The following is a 19760-nucleotide window of genomic DNA, read 5'->3' as shown; positions in this document are numbered from 1 at the left end:
CTGAGCGAAGCCCCGCCGCCAAGCACTATTTCTGATATTGAAAACCAACAAAATGCATATTCTGAGGTATCTACACTGCATTTTCCTGCTATTAAAAAGTTTTATTTCAAAAACCTAATGTGCTATTCTTACTTACTTAGACCCTCCCACGACGTTCAGAGCATTTGACGTCAAGCTGTTTCCATAAAAATCTGTCACTGGTAATGTCTGAAGCCTCTTCCCACCTACCATGAGGACCTCCATGAATGAGTGGCATCAAGTTGTACTAGGATATCATTGCAACTCTTCTTATGCGTAATTCATTATGTCGGAGAACATTTCCCGCAAATCTCATGCGTCGTTCTCTCACAATCTTACTAAGGGGTCGACTCCCAGTTCGGCATAGGATTTCCTTGATTTAGACCCGATCTCTATAACTGACTCCTAAAATCTGTCTTAGCCATCTTTGTTGAGCTACATTTAGTGTTTTTCGATTTCGGTAGATGACTATTCACTGCATTTTATTAATGGAGCCCTCCCACTGGTAAAAATGTGTAACCTCTCTTGAATACGCTCTTGGAATTAAGTGACTGTAGTTTGCTTTAGATTTTATATCGAAAAGAGAAGTTTTATCGTCAAAATCTTCTGTTGGGGCATTTCTACCTCAAAATGCTCTGTATGGGGGATCTTAGACTCAAAACCATCTGGAGGGGTTTTAAACTTTAAAAAAAAAGCCATCTGTAGAAGAAGGGTTTAAACTCAAAACCCCCGATTGGCTTGGCTACGCTCAAATAATTTTAGTGTGTAATTTTCTTTTTTTTTATATTGCAGATGTATTTTTAGCACCAAACCCCTCTGAATGGGGGTTTAAACTCAAAACCCCTTTCGGCAACGCTCATAGCATTTTGAGTGCGTAATTTTGCTTTTTTTTTCTTACACTGAAGATGTATTTTTATCCTAAAACCCCCCTGGCGGGGGGTTTAAACTCAAAACCCCTTTGACTACGCTCATAGATTTTAGAGTGAGTAATTTTCTTTTATTTATATTGAAGAGGTACTTTTTAGCTTCAAACTCCACTGGAGGGGAGTTTAAAATCAAAACCCCTCATTACATTTTTAGTGTATAATTTGCATTGTTTTTATTATTAAAGAGATATTTTTTACCTTCAAACCCCGCTGAAGTGGGGTTTAAACTTAAAACTGAGTCAAAACCCATTTAGCTACGCTCATAACATGTTGAGTGTGTAATTAGCTTTTTTATATTAAAAAGGGGGTTTATCGTAAATTTTAGACGGGGTTTTAAAATCAAAATCTTCCTTAACTGTGCTCTTGGAATTAGGGGATTTTCGTTTGCATTTTTCTTGTTTTGTTTTATAGAAGAGGGGGAGTTAACTGCAAAAACGCAGGTAGGGGGTTTAAAACTCAAAACCCCTGGTAGGGGTTTTAAACTCAAAACCCCTTTGGTTGTGCTGGGGCAAGTGATGGTTTAGTATTAAAATCTAACCTAAAATAAACAAAATCAAAGCAAAAAATCAGTCACTAAATTCCGACTCCACCCCCCCCCCCCCCCGAAGTGAAGGGGGATTTCATTTCGGTGGGGGGGGGGTTTGAACCCCAACTCCCCCCCTCCCTGGCTACGCCCATGTACAGTATCCTATTGGATGTATTCTAAATAAGAAAAAAAACAATATTTAATCTCGAGAAAAGGAATAAAACACAGTCAGAAAATTCCATTAAAAGTACTGTGTCATTTGAACTGCGAGGTTTTCTCCAGTTGTAAATCAAAGCCAGAATTAGATTTCCAACAATCTCTGCCATGGCTGGAAAACAATTTGGTCTGCTACTAGTTTCTAAGTACAGTCGCTTCAGTTTCCTGGTTGGTCAATTTGAAAGGGTGGCAAAGTCAACTCTAGTGGGGCACAACCAAGATTACAAGAAACTAAAAGAAAAAGGCTCAAGAATAAAGTCAATAAACCCAAACCCAGCAATGTTGATCTTTTAGAGTCAGATTTTGAACTGAATGGAAGTTTAATCAATGAAAACCTCATCAGTAATTTTATATAGGACTAATGTAAAGGATCTCTTGTATGGTGGGCTCACACTTTGACACATGTAAATATTAGTTATTTTAAGATTTTTAAGTTAATGTAATGTACACTAATTATCTATTATACCTAGAATCTAGCTCTAGATGGTAATAACTACTTGCAATGCATAGCTATAACATTCTCGTATGGATTTTCTGTGTCTTAGAAGACTTGACCAAAGGTTCATGGATTGTTCCTGCGTCAAGGCCCATCTCATAATGATAAATTTGGCTGGTGTATTCCTTCAAAAAAAATATTATTATGCTGGGATACAGAGACGATTGACTAAAACGAGGAGTGTGTCGTTCATGTTTACGTAGCAGTTTAGAATAGGACATTTTAGTTACCCTAGTAACTTACTTGAGTTACCTTAGTAACTTACTTGAGTTACCCTAGTAACATACTTGAGTTACCCTAGTGACTTACTTGAGTTACCCTAGTAACTTACTTGAGTTACCCTAGTAACTTACTTGAGTTATCCTAGTAACTTACTTGAGTTATCCTAGTAACTTACTTGAGTTACCCTAGTAACTTACTTGAGTTACCCTAGTAACTTACTTGAGTTACCCTAGTAACTTACTTGAGTTACCCTAGTAACTTACTTGAGTTACCCTAGTAACTTACTTGAGCTACCCTAGTAACTTAAATTACCCTAGTAACTTACTTGAGTTACCCTAGTAACTTACTTGAGTTACCCTAGTAACTTACTTGAGCTACCCTAGTGACTTAAATTACCCTAGTAACTTACTTGAGTTACCCTAGTAACTTACTTGAGTTACCCTAGTAACTTACTTGAGCTACCCTAGTGACTTAAATTACCCTAGTAACTTACTTGAGCTACCCTAGTGACTTAAATTACCCTAGTAACTTACTTGAGTTACCCTAGTAACTTACTTGAGTTACCCTAGTAACTTACTTGAGATACCCTAGTAACTTACTTGAGTTACCCTAGTGACTACTTGAGCTACCCTAGTGACTTGAGTTACCCTAGTAACTCACTTGAGTTACTCTTGCAACTTTCTTGACTTACCCTAGTAACTTACTTGAGTTACCCTAAAAACTTTCTATAGTTATGTTAGTAATTTTCTTGAGGTACCCTTGTATCTTACTTGAGTCGCTCTAGTAACTTACTTAAGTTGCCATAGAATAAGAATGAAAAGTGAAAATAACTGTTTCGTTGCAAGACCATATGGATGATATTAAAAAAAAAACGATAAAATTGAGAATTAAAAATAAATAAAACAACACCTACGATCTACACCAGGCGCCGTGGATGAGGAAAAGCGATTGACTTCCGAACCGAGGGGTTTCGGGTTCGAATCCTGGTGAAGACTAGGATTTCTCATTTTTGGATCCTTAAGCCCATCCTAACCGTGGGCCACAGAAACAGATGATCTTTACATCATCTGTAGTATAGTTTGCAAGGTTTGAATGGGGAACCTTTGAAAGACTAGGGTTAACAAAAAACTGTTCCAAGACATTACAGTAGAAATAAACTTGTGTTTTTGTTCTTTTGATCTTAAATGTGAACCTTAGAATTAAAATATTTTTTTTTTAATTCTCACAGGTGATTCTCCAGAAGAGATGTGTTTGTGATGCTATGGCTTCTGACCGATCAGGATTCATTTTCACAGATCTAGCTAAAACCAGGCACCATATTTATTAAGCAATGACATCTGATGTTGTGCTAAACTCTCAGCGATGACATCTGATGTCGTGCTAAACTCTCAGCGATGACATCTCCTAATGTCATGTACATTCTCTTCTTGACATTCCAACGGTCAGCTCGACTGTATGGCCACGTGACCAGCTCATCAGACAACATTAAACTCACCATACAGAACTCTCCTCCGACATCTGGGACGTGACGGAGTAGCAGAAAGTGGCCAATAGTTTTCATCAGCGTCATCACCGTGCCTCCATTAAGGAAACGTTTGCAGCACCGAAATATCTTGTTCCAGAGTGGCGAGCCTTGAGTAGCTCTTCGAACTGTCTAAAGCAAAGGACAACAGAACTGAAACACGCGCACATTTTGAACTGGTTATGAAAGCCAAAGCGTTATAACAGCTGGATTTTCTTAGACTGTTAGGGTACGAAAACGGGCTGGACAAATTTTCCTATGTTCTATGCTATTAATAGCGCAATTTTATTACCGGGACATCAAAAGGGCCAACATTTCTTGACAGTAGGACTTATCGGAATATTTTTCATTGCGTCACATTTCTGAATCAGTGTGATAGGGGGCAGTGCGGATGAGAATCTGGCGGAGTGATATTGAAGAGTTTCTTATACGGATGTAGCAGACGACTGAGCCGTTGCCCGGTTACCAATGGGTTGAACTGGAACCCCCCAGCAGTGTAAGATGTGTTATCACTTTTGGAATTCATTGAATCTATTGGATGTTTCCACTTTAGTTCTTGTAGGTAAGTCAGGGATAGTGTTTCTTCGAGTGGGCTTTTATACTTACGCTATTTCAGACATTTGCTCTCTATTGATATTTTGATCCATTAAAATTAGATTTACGCCCTTTGTGAAATAAATGACAGTAATAGAGAAAGTACAAAAGTCACATGTAGAAATGTGTTGGAAATATATTGGAACCTAAAAATAAAAGAACAATGTCAGTGACACAATATTGACAGATCAATGTAATCCAGTAAATACCGAACTTTTCCTCTGAAAAAACACTTCCCACATTCTCAGTATTTAGCGGAACACTTTGGTTATTTTTTAGAGAGATGAATTCACGTGGTGGCCTTCTAGTTAATTATTCCAGTATTTCGTGGAACGCCTAGTCCGGCCTCGCGGAACACAGTTTGGGAAACGCTGCTATAGCCAATCAATAATAAAAATCCCCTTGCGCTACATTCGGAAGAGTTAAACAAATTTTGCGCTGCAAAGTTGAAAAAAGTCTTACGGAGAGGATGGTTTCGTATTTTGTGACAGTATGGTGATAGTATGGTGTCAGTATGGTGATAGTATGGTGTCAGTATGGTGATAGTATGGTGTCAGTATGGTGATAGTATGGTGTCAGTATGGTGATAGTATGGTGTCAGTATGATGGCAGTAGGGTGATAGTATGGTGTCAGTATGGTGATAGTATGGTGTCAGTATGGTGATAGTATGGTGTCAGTATGGTGATAGTATGGTGTCAGTATGATGGCAGTAGGGTGATAGTATTGTATCTGGTGTCAGTTTTTCTTTTTTATGGCCTCCTTCAGTTCGCGAAGCTACTGTGGATCATGTCATGGAAATGAATGCCTGGGCATTAGCTGTGGTCTGAACGATGTCGCCACGCTTCAGTTTCCCCTCCCCTCTCCACGCCTCTGATTTATCGAAATGAAATGGAAGTTTGGAGTCAGCGCTATCGCAGGCTCGGCCAGGATGTAGCACTGAGTGCTGCCTTAGGGTCGCAGGCTCGGCCAGGATGTAGCACTGAGTGCTGCCTTAGGGTCGCAGGCTCGGCCAGGATGTAGCACTGAGTGCTGCCTTAGGGTCGCAGGCTCGGCCAGGATGTAGCACTGAGTGCTGCCTTAGGGTCGCAGGCTCGGCCAGGATGTAGCACTGAGTGCTGCCTTAGGGTCGCAGGCTCGGCCAGGATGTAGCACTGAGTGCTGCCTTAGGGTCGCAGGCTCGGCCAGGATGTAGCACTGAGTGCTGCCTAAGGGTCGCAGGCTCGGCCAGGATGTAGCACTGAGTGCTGCCTAAGGGTCGCAGGCTCGGCCAGGATGTAGCACTGAGTGCTGCCTAAGGGTCGCAGGCTCGGCCAGGATGTAGCACTGAGTGCTGCCTAAGGGTCGCAGGCTCGGCCAGGATGTAGCACTGAGTGCTGCCTAAGGGTCGCAGGCTCGGCTAGGATGTAGCACTGAGTGCTGCCTAAGGGTCGCAGGCTCCTGATTTTTCCTCAGGGTTGACTCTTAAAGCCTTTCCTAATGATTGTGTATAGCTGCAAGAAAAAAGAGGTTTGAATTTAGAGTTTTCCTTCTCCTAGGTGGGTAGCCAGCCGTGGATAACGAGCCCCTCTTACCCGAAACTTACTGGTTAAGGCGCCAGTTACTCGCCTTCGCCCCTTCTACTGTTAGTGAAAACAGTTCCGCCGGACTCAATATCTGAGCCACACATGAAGGCCAGGAGTTGGACTGGTCGTCAGAGGCTATTTGAGACGCATGCAACTAGGAAACATTTTATAGGTACTGTAAGGCTTATATTCATTACCACTTCCGGCAATGACAAACTGGTGACAGTATGGTGTCAGGATAGAGACATCAATCTCATACATGAACTAGAAATTGTTTCGAACCCTCCTCTTGTGATAGAGACAGAAGGAATAACCATCAGCGAGGGCGGTGCAGTTTGAGATATACATCTATCTAGACTCTAATAGCTGTAAAACTAACTTTAAACCTAGAAAAAATAACATAGAATCTCACTTGCGACATTGCTTGCTGCGCTAAGTTCATCAAAGTCTGGCGATCTTATGTTCTGATTGAACCCATTGAGCTATCATAACATCCACAAGCCAAGTATGATGTTCTATTCTTAATTTTTATAAAGCTTATATCAACTTTCTGTCTGTCTGTCTTTCTGTCTGTCAGCTACAAATTTTGAACACGTTATTCCTTCCCACTTCCCTTTGACGGATCAAGTTGAAACGTTGACAAAATATAAATCAATAAAAAAAATTAACCAATTAGTTAATTAAATAGTAGTACTTACGTAATTGTATTTGAAATTGGAAAGAAAATAAATCTTACATTATTTAGAGATATGTCTATAAATGAGGTATTTCTCTCCTTCGATAAGCTTTGCTTTTTTTTAAAGGGATTTCTTCATATTCATCTTGTACAATGTCTGTGGTTGATTTTCAGAGGTTGAGAACACTGTCTAGTTATGTACACTTGGTTCCGTTATAATAATCTTGAGAATCTTATTGGCACTAAATCTACATTGTAGAGAGGCTCCTGCCAAACACATAGGACAGCATCCATCAAGATTTGTTTTAGGATGACTCATCGTGCATGTGCATGCTGGTGGTATTAGATGTTTCATACATAATTAATGACTGATGCGTGACCTCTAATGGAATCAACCTTTACACATGCCTCTAATATTCGCCCCCCTCCCATTTCTCTCTGATATAATATGTAGAGAGTGATATATATATATATATCATGGGCGTAGCAAGGATTTTTTTTCGGGGGGGGGGGGGGGTGGGGGGGATTCCCCCCCCCCCACCGCAGAAAAAAAAATATATACATATGTGTGTGTGTGCGTGTACATAATTAATCTTTTTTACATTCTGACACTTTCGGAAGACGTTTATAGTGCCCTAGAATAGGTTCTTCCTGGAATTAGTGGAAATCTTGTAGATTCCCCGCCCTTGCTAGCAAGGGGGTCTGGCGGATCTCGTAGTGCTCCCCCAGAGCGGGGCGAAGCCCCGCCACCGAGCACTATTTCTGGTATTGAAAGCCAACAAAATGTATATTCTGAGGTATCTACAGTGCATTATCTCGCTATTAAAAAGTTTTATTTCAAAAACCTAATGTGCTATTCTTACTGACTTAGACCCTCTCGCGCCGTTCGGTGCATTTTCAGGCAAGCTGTTCCGCAACTCTTATTATGCGTAATTCATTTTGTCGGAGAACATGTCCCGCAAAACCTCATGCGACGCTCTGTCACAACTTTACTAAGAGTTCGACTCCCAGTTCGGCATATGATTTCTTTGATTTAGACCCGATCTCTATAACTGACTCCTAAAATCTGTCTTTGTTGAGCCACATTTAATGTTTTTCAATTTCGGCAGATGACTATTCACACTTTATTAATGAAGCCCCGCCACTGGTAGAAATTTGTAACCTCTCATGACTACGCTCTTGGAATTACATGCCTGTATTTCGCTTTAGATTTATTATCGAAAAGGAAAGTTTTATCGTCAAAATCATCTGTTGAGGGGTTTTAAAATAAAATCTCTGGAGTTTTTTGTTTTTTTTAAATTCAAAACCCCATTTAGCTACGATCATAGAATTTGGTGACTGTAGTTTGCTTCAAAATAATATTGAAGAGAGAGGTTTTTAACTCAAAACGCTCTGTAGGGGAATTTTAAACTCAAAACCATCTGAAAAGGATTTTAGATTTTAAAAAAAGCCATCTGGAGGAGGGGATTTAAACTCAAAACCCCTCATTAGCTTAGCTACGCTCAAAGAATTTTAGTGTGTAATTTGCTTCTTTTATATTGAAGAGGGATTTTTTAGCATCAAAACCCTCTGAAGGGGGGTTTAAACTCAAACCCCCCTTTGGCTACGCTCATAGCATTTTGAGTGCGTAATTAGCTTTTTTTTTTAATATTGAAGAGGTATTTTTCAGCTTCAAACCCCGCTGGCAGGTGGTTTTAAACTCAAAACCCCTTTGGCTACGCTCATAGATTTTATAGTGTGTAATTTACTTTTTTTTTATATTTAAGAGGTACTTTTTAGCTTCAAACCCCAACTGGAGGGGGTGGGGGTTAAACTCAAAACCCCTTTGGCTACGCTCATAAAATTTTGAGTGTGTAATTTGCTTTTTTTATATTGAGTGGTGGTTTATTGTAATTTTTGGAGGCGGTTTTTAAAGTCAAAATCTTCCTTAGCTGTTTTCTTGGAATTTGGGGATTGTCGTTTGCATTTTTTTTGTAGTTTTGTTGATAGAAGAGGGGGATTTAACTGCAAACCCCCTGGTAGGGGGTTTTAAACTCAAAACCCCTGGTAGGGGGTTTTAAACTCAAAACCCCTATAGGGGGGTTTAAACTCAAAACCCCTGGTAGATGGATTTTTATCTCAAAACCCCTTGATAGGATTTTTTTTTACTCAAAACCCTCTGGTAGGGGGTTTTAAACTCATAACCCCCTGGTAGAGGGATTTTTATCTCAAAACCCTCTGGTAAGGTTTTTTTGACACAAAACCCTCTGGTAGGGGGTTTAAAACTCAAAACCCCGTGGTAGAGGGTTTTTAACTCAAAACCCCTTCGGCTGTGCTGTGGTAGGTGATGATTTAGTATTAAAATCTCACCTAAAATAAACAAAATTAAAGCAAAAAATCAGTCACTAAATTCCGTTCCCCTCCCCTGCGGGGGGGGGGGATTTCATTTCGGGGGGGGGGTTTGAACCCCAAAACCCCCCCTGGCTACGCCCATGATATATATATATCGGATTGTGCACCGGATTGTACTTTTTGATATTCGGCTGGAGCCGGATATGACCGGATAGTAGAGTTTCATAATCGACTGAAGCCGGAGCCGGATACCTACATGTCTTGTAAATAGCTAGTGTTACTGAACATTTAGTAAAACTGTTACATAACATACCTATATTCGTATTGATTTTTTTAAAATTTCATTTACCCTATTGTTTTAAACTCTGTTACTAATAGATGAATTAAAGCTTAACAGTATTTATAAACAGATAGCCTATCATCAAAAATTAATCTGTGTAATATAAGTGTGTGTATCTACGAGACCATTAACTGTAATGGTTATGTGTAAGATGGTCAATGGGATACGCAAATATATATTGAACTTGTTACTAATGCAAATCTCTCAAAAGTGCAATCTGGCTTGAATAGTGGTCGCATGTATGTGTTCATAAATCTCAGACTAACAACTAATCATCAGGTTTGACATTTAAAGTCCGAGGACCACTTCTGGTTTTGGCTGGGTTTAATACTGATAGTAACTGTTAGTTAATAGTTGAAATCTAAATCGTTGTTAGGTCAATATTTATTGTTTTAGATTAATTCATTTGCGGCAAACGATATAACAGCAGGAACATCAATTCTACCTATTTATAACTTGACCTTAGATGGTGCCGAAGTATAGATTAAACAGATGTCTGTAGGCCTGTTATTGAGATTTAGTTTTAGACCACAGTTATATAGATCTAATAGCATTAGGAAATCCAAATATAGAAGAAAAAACGCATCCATACCCTCCCTACCCAAATAAATAAATAGACTGTGTGTTTCACTGATTTTAATAACCTGGTCAGATGGACGTAGTGGGCCTACACATAGTGTCCTAGTGTAGTGTGTTTAGTTGACCATCACACGTTTTGCTTCCCTTGGGCATACGCAATAGTGTTGAGTGGTCAGGCAAAAACTAACACATTGGCATGGTCAGTCATGCATGTAGATCTAGTATACCCGTACACTAGTTACAGAGGTCAAGTGTTTCTTGACACTCCAGCAAATCAACCGTTATATTTATGTACAGTGTAGTATCCTGTCTTTGTATGTTGTGTTTATCAATTCTAGCTAAACAAATGTCAACGTCTATCAATACATTGAATGCCAAGGACTTAATAAATGAAAATAAGGAGTATGGGGGTGTTTAGCTCTCCCTTTAAAGATAGATCAGGTCGTGTCTTTTACGCTAAAATACATAAGTCTTAGTATTGTACTTTTTTCTACAAAGAAATTAGTTACTGGCTTACTGGGCTATGAAATCTCGCGATTAGTGTTCTGTGTAGCAAAAGGTCTTATCGTTTAGGTGTCTGATCTTTAGTCCATCTAACTAATTGAGATTTTTATTCCAAGTAAGCAAACTCGGTACGGTATTCCAGCTAGGTGATTGAGATTTTTGTCCAAATAAGCAAACTCATTGTCCGATACACAGGTAGAGGTGTGGCTTGAAGTCCAGCCCCTAATTAAGATTTATTACCAAGTAAACAAACTCGTTCCCTTGTGTGACACAGAGAAATACGTCCATCTTATTTGACTGGATCACCTGTCAATCAACTCAATTTGATGGACTAAACAAATAAAGCGAGTGGGAGTAGTACCTCTGGAGAAATACCTGGTTACCAGTGTAGAAATGTGGCTTGAAGTCCTGCCCCCTAATAAAGATTTGCTACCAAGTAAACAAACTCAGTTCCCTCGTAAGGTGTGACTTTTAGAGTGTGTCAGCGTGCCTTTTTCAAGGAATATAACATCTTATGCCTTCCACTTAACAAGAGTCTCATTCACACTTCAACAACGAAAATAATAATAATAATTATTTAATTTTTAAAGCGGTGTTAACAAACATAATGTAGGCTTTGTGATAACTTTTATTGATGTTTAATTCATCAATTGCGCTTGTCAAGAATTTAAGTTTTAAAAATGGTTTTTAAAAAATGTTTACAGGAAGAATCTATTTCACGGAAATTGCTTAATTTTTTTTTAAAAGCAATATATTTTTTTTTAGTTGTTATTTTCATTTGACTAGTTATAGATATGTATTTTCTCTTCATTGGATTAAAAAGTTTACAAAAAAAATCTAAAAAAAAAAATGTTTTTTTAAAAAGACAATTTCACCTTTCTACATTTTATAAAGCTTTTAGTTTGCTCTTAACGAATGTCAGATTTTTTTAAAGACAGAGTACATTTTTTTTTACCTCGTCCCAGACTACCATTTGGCATTTCGGGATTGTTAGGGGGGCCATGAGTCCACCCAATTCTAATGGGTACCTGACTTAGTTCGCGAAAGTAAAGGTGGTTAGTCGTTGTGCTGACCACATGACACCCTGCTTGTAAACCGTTGGCAAAAAAAAAACCAGATGACCCTAACATCTGCCCATAGATCGTAAGGTCTAAAAGGTTTGTTTTTTTTAACCTTCGGGGTGGCCTAGCTACCTGCGAACAGTCCGATCTTTAGTGCCCCCGAAAGGGAAATAGACGCTATTAGTTTTGTGTGGTCTCTCTGTCCGTCCGTCCATTCATCCCGTTAAGATATCGTAAACTAGAAAAGATATGGAAAATCCGACATCATGATATTTTAGAACTTTCAAAGTTTCGATTCAACGGCTACTTTTTTCTTTTCTGAAAGCGAAAAATTTAATTTCTAAAATCAACTATGCAAGCATTTTTTTTTCATAAAGAGAGAGAAAGAATCTTACTACATTTGATACTATTCCAATGATAGGCCTTTAGATAGAATTTTCCCAACAAGCTAGTAATTCTTTTCCCGACACTATACATAAACTGTCAAATTTCTAGGAAGATCAATAGAGCCGTTTTCGAGATCGGTGTCTAGGTTCCCCTCTTTGCCCACCCAGAAGGTTCAACGAAAGTACGAATTAACTAGAGGTATTGTACACATAATAATACTGCAGTGAACTGCTAGTTTGAACTTTCTGGATCCCACTGCATTTAATGATTCTATAATCAACAAATAGATGTCTACACACCACTGCATTTAATGATTCTATAATCAACAAATAGATGTCTACACACCACTGCATTTAATGATTCTATAATCAACAAATAGATGTCTGCTTTTCACTGTGTTAAGGACGTATTGAGCTTCTCTGTACATATTATGCAGTACCGTATCTGTTTACTCTGTAGACGGTAGGTTACTTGCTAGTATTGAATAATGTGTTTTACTGATTACATGCTAGCAATTGTGCAATATCAATTTTACCTAGTTAGTCTTACCAAGAGCGTGTTTTCTAATGAGTGTTACCTAATGTGTGTTACCTAATGAGTGTAACCTGATGAGTGTTACCAAGTGCATGCTACCTAATGTGTGTTACCTAATGAGTGTAACCTGATGATTGTTAAAAAGTGCGTTACCTAATGAGTGTTACCTAATGAGTGTTACCGAATGAGTGTTACCTAATGATTGTTAAAGGTGCATGTTAAATAATGAGTGTTACCAAGTGCGTGATATCAAAAATGAGTGTTACCATATACTTGTTACCTAATGAGTCTTACCAGTGCTTGTTTCCTAATAATTTATACCAAGTGCATGATACTTAACTAGTGTTACCTAATGTGTTATTAAGTGCGTGATATCAAATGAGTGTTACCAAGCTTTTGTTACCTAATGAGTGTTACCAACTGAATGTCACCAAGTGAGTCTTACCAACTGAGCCTTACCGAGTGCATGTTCTCAAGTGAGTCTTACCAACTGAGCCTTACCGAGTGCATGTTCTCAAGTGAGTCTTACCAACTGAGCCTTACCGAGTGCATGTTCTCAAGTGAGTCTTACCAACTGAGCCTTACCGAGTGCATGTTCTCAAGTGCGTGTTTCAAAGCGAGCTACATAAAAAGCTTGTTTGCACTTTTCCATCCAGGATCTAAAATGAACAGAATGAAGATAATTGACCACGGTGAGAGAGCGAAGCTATACTCTCTTATTTCAGAAGACATGAAATATGTAACTGTCACACTCAAGGTAAAACATATTCATATGCTCACGAGGAATGTCGAACGCCAATACAGAAAGTCTCTCCGAGTGCACTCTGTTCTCAGCTCCAGAATTATTGTCCTGTAACTCTAGCCATCAAGATAAACATTATCTCTGCCGTTCTGTCTGTCTCTGCCTCCGGCATTACATCTCCATTTCGCTTCAGCCTCCTATTTCTCTCTCTCTCTCTCTCTCTCTCTCTCTCTCTCTCTCTCGTTCCATTTTCATCTTTTTCACCGAATTTTTACATAGAAAATGGCAGTCTACATCCATTATTCATTGTGATCTCTTGGCGATGCATTCAATCCAAACAACGGAAATGAAAAGTACAAGATTTGAAAGAATGTTAGATAGAGTTGACCTATGGCAGGACTAAATCAAGTTAAGGTGCAGGGAGAAGCAGTGGTGTATACCTCAACACGACTGGCATGAACTGTCTCCATCTGCGTCAAATCTCAGATCTTCTATGGCCGCTCAAGGCTCTGTGAATAGACTCTTAATTTCAGTGGTTCTCAGACTAATGTGTTGATAGAAGCAAAGTGGATGTTTGACAGAGCGTTGAACATTCTGACTGAAAGACTTGGGTAGGAGTCAATATGAGATACATCTTAACTTCAAATCAAATGTTTTACTCCCCTTCCCCCGACACACACACACACATACACACCCATACAAACCCACTCACCCACACACACACACTTATACACACCCATACACAGACTCAAACACACACGCAGCCATACACACATCCACACACATTCACAGCCCCCCCCCCCACACACGCACACACACATACATACACGCCTATACACGCTCTCACTCTCACACACATCCATACACGCACTCACACTCTCACATCCACTTTGAGCAGTAAGTTGATTCAAAGCGCACTGACTAGTTCAAGCATCAACCCTAACCACTGACAACGTTTTCATAGAGCCTATCTTTTAGAAGTGACAAACAAATGTTGAGGCCATGTTAATGAAATAGACACTTCACCTTCACTTCAGCTATCTCATAGTCTGTTGGTTCGTCGGGGCATCACATATGATCTATCTACCGTCTTTCTCCATTTCATCTGTCATTTTGCCTTGACTGGAATTTATGTTAATGATATGATTCTTCCATTTTTTATTTTGTCTTCCAACTCTTTCTTTACCACTTCTTTGTACAAAGCTTCTATCAACTCACTCTGTCTGTATGTCTGTCTGTCTGGTTTTTCCTTGTACACGTTATTTCTTCCAAAGCCAACCAATCTCAGATCAAGCTGAAATTTTGCACAATGACGTCTTTTATCTGACAAAATAAGAATCAATAAAATAAATTAACCAATTAGTTAACTAACTATTGGTAATAAATTATTTTGTTGGGTATCTCGAACAAGGGAAATAAATGGTAATTGACTGAAGTGGTAGTTTGAGCTGAATTAGACCCTTTTATGATGTCGTCGTTGAGTCTCAATGTTCATAAGCTCTCCACTAGCAAAGTGGTTACCGTGTTGGCTTGAGAAACCTCCTTATTTTCTGTTTTTATAAATGCTTTTTTATTGTTAATCTAAAGTCTAAATTCAAGATCTACTGCAAATGTAACTAATTTATGAATGTAATTTATTTAAATGATCCTGACGCTTATATTTGTTTTGTTTTTTTAAGTATTTTTTTTTCTTGTTACTGTTCCCAAAAGGAACGTTTTTGTGAGTCCTAAGGACCTTGTGATATGGCCATACATTTTTATTATAACTAGAACTCTTGGATCAGATCTGAAACATAGTGGACCACTAGGATTCTTGGATCAAATCTGAAACATAGTAGAGCACTAGGACTCTTAGATCAGATCTGAAACATAGTAGAGCACTAGGACTCTTGGATCAGATCTGAAACATAGTAGAGCACTAGGACTCTTGGATCAGATCTGAAACATAGTAGAGCACTAGGACTCTTGGATCAGATCTGAAACATAGTAGAGCACTAGGACTCTTGGATCAGATCTGAAACATAGTAGAGCACTAGGACTCTTGGATCAGATCTGAAACATAATAGAGCACTATAACTCTTAGATCAGATCTGAAACATAGTAGAGCACTAGGACTCTTAGATCAGATCTGAAACATAGTAGAGCACTAGGATTCTTGGATCAGATCTGAAACATAGTAGAGCACTAGGATTCTTGGATCAGATCTGAAACATAGTAGAGCACTAGGACTCTTAGATCAGATCTAAAACATAGTAGAGCACTAGGACTCTTAGATCAGATCTGAAACATAGTAGAGCACTAGGATTCTTGGATCAGATCTGAAACATAGTAGAGCACTAGGACTCTTAGATCAGATCTAAAACATAGTAGAGCACTAGGACTCTTGGATCAGATCTGAAACATAGTAGAGCACCAGGACTCTTGGATCAGATCTGAAACATAGTAGAGCACCAGGACTCTTAGATCAGATCTGAAACATAGTAGAGCACCAGGACTCTTGGATCAGATCTGAAACATAGTAGAGCACTAGGACTCTTGGATCAGATCTGAAACATAGTAGAGCACTAGGACTCTTGGATCAGATCTGAAACATAGTAGAGCACTAGGACTCTTGGATCAGATCTGAAACATAGTAGAGCACTAGGACTCTTGGATCAGATCTGAAACATAGTAGAGCACCAGGACTCTCAGATCAGATCTGAAACATAGTAGAGTACTAGGACTCTAGGTTTACTAGTCTTTTTGCCATCTTATGAATTTTAGTTCTTTGTCTATTTAGATGCTTAAATCCCAACCTCCTTTTTATAGTTTATATCAATATGCATATGTTTGTTGTCTTGAACAAATCGGGTTACAGAAATGGAATGTGTGTCAAAGAGATGAAAAACTCTTGTCTACCTCCAGCTGTATTACCTGAGTGCATAAAGATAGTATTGAAACCTTCACCTAGAAATCACTTACCTATATTACCAACCTGGACCGTGTTTGTGATAGTAGCATAAACAAATATAATAATATTAATAATTCCCTTTATTGTTGCACGGTCAAAGGATGGACAAAGCTGCCTCCTTAACATGCTTAAAGCCTCGAAAGTGCAGAAATACAGAGAAAACAATCGCATAAATAACACTAAATTTTAATTGATTATAATTAATTATAAAAATGCTGATAGTCTGATGAGTCAAAGAGAATTTGAGTCCTAGAGAACCCTAGAAATCAATCTAGATCTATTAAAATAGTACAGTCCGCTGAAATAATATTGTTAGTTTACTTGAAGTTGAAAAAAAAGGGGTGAAAGTGTCATATGTAATACCATCTTGCAGTTTTCTTGTATTGTAACAACCAACACTTTTTTTCATCCCTTTGTACTAAACGAAAAAAAAAAGGTCAGTGCAGCTTAAAAGAGGCTAGGGGATGGCTTTACACTGAGTTCCGTTCTGGCCCACTTTTGCATGCTTGGTGTCCATTGTCCTGACTTTATTGAGTAATATAGGTAAAGTATAGTGCCCCTTTAAGACTTTGCGATCCATAGGGCAGATGATTTTAAGGTCATCTGTTTCTTTGGCCAACGCTTAACGAGCAGGGTGTTATGTGGCCAGCACAAAGTCCAACCGTCTTTACTTTCCCCAACTAAAGTCAGGTACCCATTAGTGTTGGGTGAACTCAGGGGCGCCCTAAAATTCACAAAACTTAAAATTCCAGTCTTCGCCGAGATTCGAACCAAGGAACCCAGGCCTAGCTCTTAATCACTCGGCCACAGCACTTCTAGGTAAAGTATAGGGTAAGAACATGATGTGTCCGTTCTCAATATACTTTTTAATGTATCTTAAATGCATACACTTTTTATCAATCTGCTTTATAAATCAGTTATGCATTAAACTTACACACAGTAGGCCTATGTCTTCCATAAGGTACATCAATGTTTATGACCACATACTGAAGACAGTCAGAAAGTCACATCAACTTCCTGCCGATCAAACAATAGAAGCGTCCGGACATCCATCTCACAAAAGCGTGATCGAGTGTCGATGCCAATCAACCCACAGACACATAATACGTTAAGTCAATAGAGGGTATATCTGAACGATAAATTCGAACCCCACAGACACTGGTGGGCTCCCGCGAGGGGATAGCGCAGGAGCCGTCATCTCGTAGTTCTACGCTTGAATTATCTATTAAGACTTGCGGTGTAGCTAGACGGAATACCCCAGTGGTAATGAGGCCCCCAAATCCTGTTACACATACAATTCCTGGTCCTTCACGTGATACGAATCCCATTTCTCATTCCCGTTCCCAGACAGTACTGGTAGGACTTCCAGCAAGAACACAGACAACTCTCATTCATATATATACACACACATATATATACGTAAAGAAAACTTGAAATATAAAAGTCACTATCGTCCACTTGGAACACATAGTGGCCAAGTTGTATATTGCTAGACAGATAGTTTAGTTCTTTTTAGTTTTTTTTTGGTTAACTTTCACGAGTCTAAGCTGCACCCTTTGATGTATAAGGCTGGGCGTCTTAGACAAAGTTTAATACACATACTTGGTGGCTGTTATTGTATTATCTACCTTCGAAAGATTGATTCTCGCGTCTCCAGATTAAGTCACTGAGTTTACGTATGCTGTGGATTAGCATCTTAAAATGGTGTCAAATAATCACTTCCTGATGTACAGTCTCAAAGAGTATTTTTGCCCCTCAACGTTGATCTCTATTATCTTCACTCAAGCACATAGATCTCTCTTTGTAGATTCAAGCATATAGATCTCTCTTTGTAGAGTCAAGCACATACATCTCTCTTTAGTAGATTCAAGATCATAGATCTCTCTTTGTAGACGTGATCACTTAGATCTCTCTTTTGTAGTTTCAAGAAATAGATCTCTATTTGAATACTTCATTACATAGAGCTCATTTTTGTAGACTTGATTACATAGAGCTCATTTTTGTAGACTTGATTACATAGAGCTCATTTTTGTAGACTTGATTACATAGAGCTCATTTTTGTAGACTTGATTACATAGAGCTCATTTTTGTAGACTTGATTACATAGAGCTCATTTTTGTAGACTTGATTACATAGAGCTCTTTTTTGTAGACTTGATTACATAGAGCTCTTTTTTGTAGACTTGATTACATAGAGCTCATTTTTGTAGACTTGAACAGTTAGGAACTAAGTCTTTTAGCTGCAGTCTGAAAAGCAGAAATGTCATAAAAAGTAAAAAAAACAACAAAACAACTACTAGGGTAAGTTTTCTTTTCAATGTCCATCAATCTCTATACAGAAAATATAACAAAGATGTGATCACTACACTTTACAAAGATATACTGACTAATGATCCACAGTGAGATCTTAAATATACCCAAGATATACAAAAGTGTCAAAAGAGACAATCACTAATGTTTCAAAAAGAACTAAATATTACAAAATAATTTCCACAAAAGAAATATTCACTAATGTATTTAGAGTTTGAATTGAGCCATCGTGCATTCATTGACATTGACTACTAGACTTCACTCACAATTACTGACAAATGCAAACGTTTGTTTTACTGTTGTGCTTTTCACTGATCTAATCACGGAATCAATAGAATGTCAGGTTAAATTAACAAAGGCATAAAATACATTCAACAAGTACGGTCCAACGTTTCAACATGGGATTCTAAAGTTCTAGTGAACAATCAATCCACAAGGGAAGAAAGAGGCTTTGTCTTTGTCTTATTTTGCTTTTGTAATTGGTAACTTTGAATGGTCCCTGTGATACAAAACGAATAATATACATTGACGTCAAGAGAATACATTTTTATTTTCTAAGCGCTGTATTCGTTTTTTGTTTCTTTCTTTAAAATCTTTTATGACTAAGTCTGTGTGTCAGAGCTTGTGTGTGTGTGTTATACAAGTGTGCATGTGTGTACGTGCTAGTCTTTCTAGTTCGAGACTCGTAAATAAAAACTGATGTAGCACAAAAACTTTTCTGAAAGAAAAAACATAAATAAGAACTTAACGTTTGTACAAGGACATTGTCTCTTTTCAAATTGTGGGACAGTGAGGACATCAACAGCAGAGCAATTAATTCTCTCAATGGTTGGAGCAAATGCTATGGGAAAAAAAAGAGGAAAATAAAACGAAAAAGAAAAAAAAAAAGAAAAAAAAAAAAGAAAAAAAAAGACCTATGAGATCGTTTAGTTAATTTAACTCTTTCTCTCCTAACTTACGATACCAACGTTGATTCCACCAGAATGTGGTAAATAATTACGGAGAGAAAGAGTTAAACACGTTTGGATCACTTACCTGCCTGCCTCGACTGTCGTTCGGTCAACTCGATGGTCCCGTGTCCATGCCCTGTCCAATGCGACCCTTCTGTGTCCCAGGAAGGAGATTAACTTCAACTCTGAAGGAAAATGCGAAACATGTCAAACATTTCTACAAACATCTATTACTTCTTTTTCTAAGATATTTATATAAAATAGCTCGTCCATCGTTGTTCGATGAGACCACTTTTGTCATCCAGGGGAGGGGG

General features: G+C 38.5%; 1 protein-coding gene across 6 annotated transcripts in view; it reads left to right on the top strand.

Moving 5' to 3' along the window:
- Window positions 1–19760, top strand: part of LOC106075228 (uncharacterized) — a 214262-nt gene that overhangs the window by 149077 nt on the left and 45425 nt on the right. For all 6 annotated transcript variants that reach the window (XM_056043823.1, XM_056043826.1, XM_056043827.1 and 3 more), the window contains one exon: window positions 3633–4488. In XM_056043823.1, the coding sequence (XP_055899798.1) occupies window positions 4428–4488 (61 nt within the window). In that variant the 5' untranslated portion in view covers window positions 3633–4427. The remainder of the gene's footprint in view (window positions 1–3632; window positions 4489–19760) is intronic.

The sequence above is a fragment of the Biomphalaria glabrata genome, chromosome 10 (genome assembly GCF_947242115.1).
Source record: "Biomphalaria glabrata chromosome 10, xgBioGlab47.1, whole genome shotgun sequence".
Lineage (NCBI taxonomy): Eukaryota > Metazoa > Mollusca > Gastropoda > Planorbidae > Biomphalaria > Biomphalaria glabrata.
This window is presented reverse-complemented; position numbering and strand designations above follow the sequence as displayed.